The 3,096-nt window shown below is 44.8% G+C and overlaps 1 protein-coding gene across 1 annotated transcript in view; it reads left to right on the top strand.

Moving 5' to 3' along the window:
• Nucleotides 1–1,606: 1,606 nt before the first annotated feature.
• Nucleotides 1,607–3,096, top strand: part of LOC101849391 (androglobin) — a gene marked incomplete in the record, with an annotated part of 95,208 nt that continues 93,718 nt past the window's right edge. Inside the window, 1 exon segment of the mRNA XM_035971373.1 lies at nucleotides 1,607–2,176. Coding sequence (XP_035827266.1) covers nucleotides 2,001–2,176 — 176 coding nt within the window.

The raw sequence follows: 3,096 nt of genomic DNA, 5'->3' as shown, positions 1-3,096 counted from the left end.
GAGAGAGAGAAGGAGGGAGGGAGAGAGAGTGCGAAAGGAATACTAGACACCGCGGTATGTAGTATGTAAACGGTAAAGGGACAGAATCATATAATTATTGTACACGTGTGTTATTAGAAAATGAGTGCGGGAGCCCAGGAGATCGATGTATTGCGTACCGACCCATACGTATTGATTGGTTCTGGGAGGCCAGGGAGGAACGTCAGTAAATGACGGACAAATATTGGCCTTTGTGGTGTGACCACCCAGCACTCTAGTTTTGGGCAATTTAATGGCGTGGCTTGCAAGTTGATGTGTGAGTGGCCCCATCAGAGTCATGGTTACATATAGTTTGCTTGTACAATGTGTTGGGGGGGGGGGCATGTGGGTGTGTGTTTTCGCTTATATTATAGACTAGCACATCTTACTAATACGTTCGTTGTCAATACATTAAGTTGTGTCTATGTGAGCACGACTGCCTGTGTTACTTTTTAATTTAAAATTGTATTATAGTACTTGTGTGACAGTCTTATTTATAATAATATGCATTACATACAGTATGTACGTATATGTGTTGGAATGTGCAGGTCTGGACACTTTTTCGTATGTTTGCAAGAGTGACACTTAGCATATTATTATTCTACATTGTGGGTGCCCTGGTGTGGTTTGCTTCTTCTTTCCTATCAAACATCTATCGTCCTTATTTTTCCTCCTTCATTTTTGTGTTTTTACTCTCTTGTAACACCTGTAATCTTCGGCACTTTTACGACCTTACTGTGTTGCAAGTGCCGTAAAACACTTTCTAAAATTAAATATTCTACATGCCGGATGTGACGAAGGCTAAGAGTAATACATTATTTGTTACCTTCAACTTCAATCTTGTTAGAAAGAATTGTACCTCAGAAATGGCGTAGAGGCATAATTCGTTTTTTTCTGCGGACACTAGAAATAAAGTTTGCTTTATGTTGTTTGTTCGAGCCAAAAGAAGTACATTAACACAATTATGACCATAATTTACTGCGGGGAAAGAGCGGGACTGACAGACATCAACGACAGAGGAAAAGGAAAAAGAAAAGACTGATCTGCCAGTGACACCCTCCAACCACCCGTAAATATTGTTGAGTACGTAGCCGGTTGCTGTACATGTATTTTCTGTCGTATAAAACATACATCTATGGCCATGTTTGCTCCTTTATTTGTTTTTCTTATCATTTTCAGATCCCGCGACACAAGGATTATATTCTTTGGCTAACTGGAACTCCGCTAAGAATGGATTTGTAATGTTTTCAAACCTAACAGCCGGTTTTCACGTGGATAATGTTGGCCAGTAGCAGCACAGTGTCTAGACCACCACAACAGCCTGTATGTTCAGTTTGTGAGAGAGTTATCTTCTATGTGCGCGGCACAGCCTGCAGGTATTCTTCAGTTGTTTCCCTTTAAAAAGGCGCTCGATAGCGTTTAACTTGGTGAATTCTTTTTTTAAAAAATTTTAACGTGTTTTACGGCACTTGCAATACAATAAGATCTTATAAGTGCCGAAGATTAGAGGTGTTACAAGAGAATAACAAACACAAAAAAGAAGGAGGGGAGATACTGTAAAGACGATAGACGTTTGATAGGAAAGAAGAAGCAAACCACACCAGAGCACCCGCCAACCACCCACATTAAATTGATGAATTTTGAAACACGATAAAAACATAATTTAAAATAGCATAGTAATATAGTACAATATACAACCTGAAGGAATGGGCAGGCCTGGAACTCACAGACAGGCTCAGCAGAAAAGCTGAAGACCAGAAGGAGTAGAGGAAGCTGGTGGCAAAACCTTCAAAAGCGCCCCGACGGACATCCAGTCTACGGGATAGGTGAAGGTGAAGGTAAAGGTGAAGCAAGGAGCTTAAATCTATCAGGCGTGCGGTGCCGCCCACAGAGCATCCTCCATTACTGTAACCTCCTTGAGGTGAAAGTGAAGTTAGCAGTTGATCTCGTGCCAACCACTGCAGTCACCTGACCTGGCCGAGATGTCGCTGTTGAGGGCAGCGTCCCGGTTCCGGAAGAGCGGCGGCCGGAAGAGCGTGGAGTCCACAGATGGCGGGACGGAGCCAGGCACCGAGGAAACGGCAAGGTCACCCAGCTCGGCCCGCGGCTCTTTCTCCAACGCCCTGGCCAAAGTCTCACAGCTCAAGAAGCTCATGGAGTGAGTATCTCATGTCTTAGGTTTAGATAGCCCTTAGTAAGAGTTTTACGGCGCTGGCAACACAAATAAGTCATGTAAGTTGTGTGTGTGTGTGTGTGTGTGTGTGTGTGTGTGTGTGTGTGTGTGTGTGTGTGTGTTTGTTTGTTTACTTGGAATTACTTGTATCCAGAGCTAGAATCACAGCAGGCGGCACATGTCCTTAGCTGCTCATCTCTCCTTTCCAGCGTCCTCCCCAGGGTCTTCCTGCTAATTGTCTCCATGAGGAGCTGGTTTGAGACACGCAAACTTTTTTCCCCTGTGCCCTGCACACTCTTTTCTTTTATTGTACTGAGTGTGTGGGAGTCTGTCCACTTTTGGTCGTGAAGGCTCTCCTTGCATCCGGCGATCCCCATTGGCGGGTCGGGTATGATTCGGCCACTGGGTGCTGCTTTGCAGGCAAGTTCATCAGCACGCTCATTTCCATGCCTGTGTTTGTTTTATGTAGGTATTCTTACGCCGCCATCGACACTATAATTTAGATAATTTAAGTGGCGGGCTTCCGACCCTGCCTTCAAGGGCCTACCCTGGCTTAGAGGGGGTACATCCCAGCAGAATGTCCGGGATATTAAAAATTTGGTTAAAATATTCTCACCACTCGGGACTCGAACGAGGGTCTCCTGCGCGCGTCAGCAAAGAGCCTAACCGGTACACCACAGACGCCTGTAGGTCATATACGTGCCGAGGATTAGAAGTGTTACTAGAGAATAACGGTAAGAGGAGAGATAAGGAGGATGGAAGTTTGATCGAAAAGAAGGAACAAACCACACCAGAGTGCCAGCCAACATCCCACTGACGTGTGTGTGTGTATGTGTGTGTATTATGTGTGTGTGTGTGTGTGTGTGTGTGTGTGTGTGTGTGTGTATGTGTGTGTGTGTGTTTGT

Source organism: Aplysia californica, unplaced genomic scaffold (genome assembly GCF_000002075.1).
Source record: "Aplysia californica isolate F4 #8 unplaced genomic scaffold, AplCal3.0 scaffold00424, whole genome shotgun sequence".
Lineage (NCBI taxonomy): Eukaryota > Metazoa > Mollusca > Gastropoda > Aplysiida > Aplysiidae > Aplysia > Aplysia californica.
The sequence above is the reverse complement of the archived record's forward strand: the minus strand, read 5'-3'. Positions and strand labels throughout refer to the sequence as shown.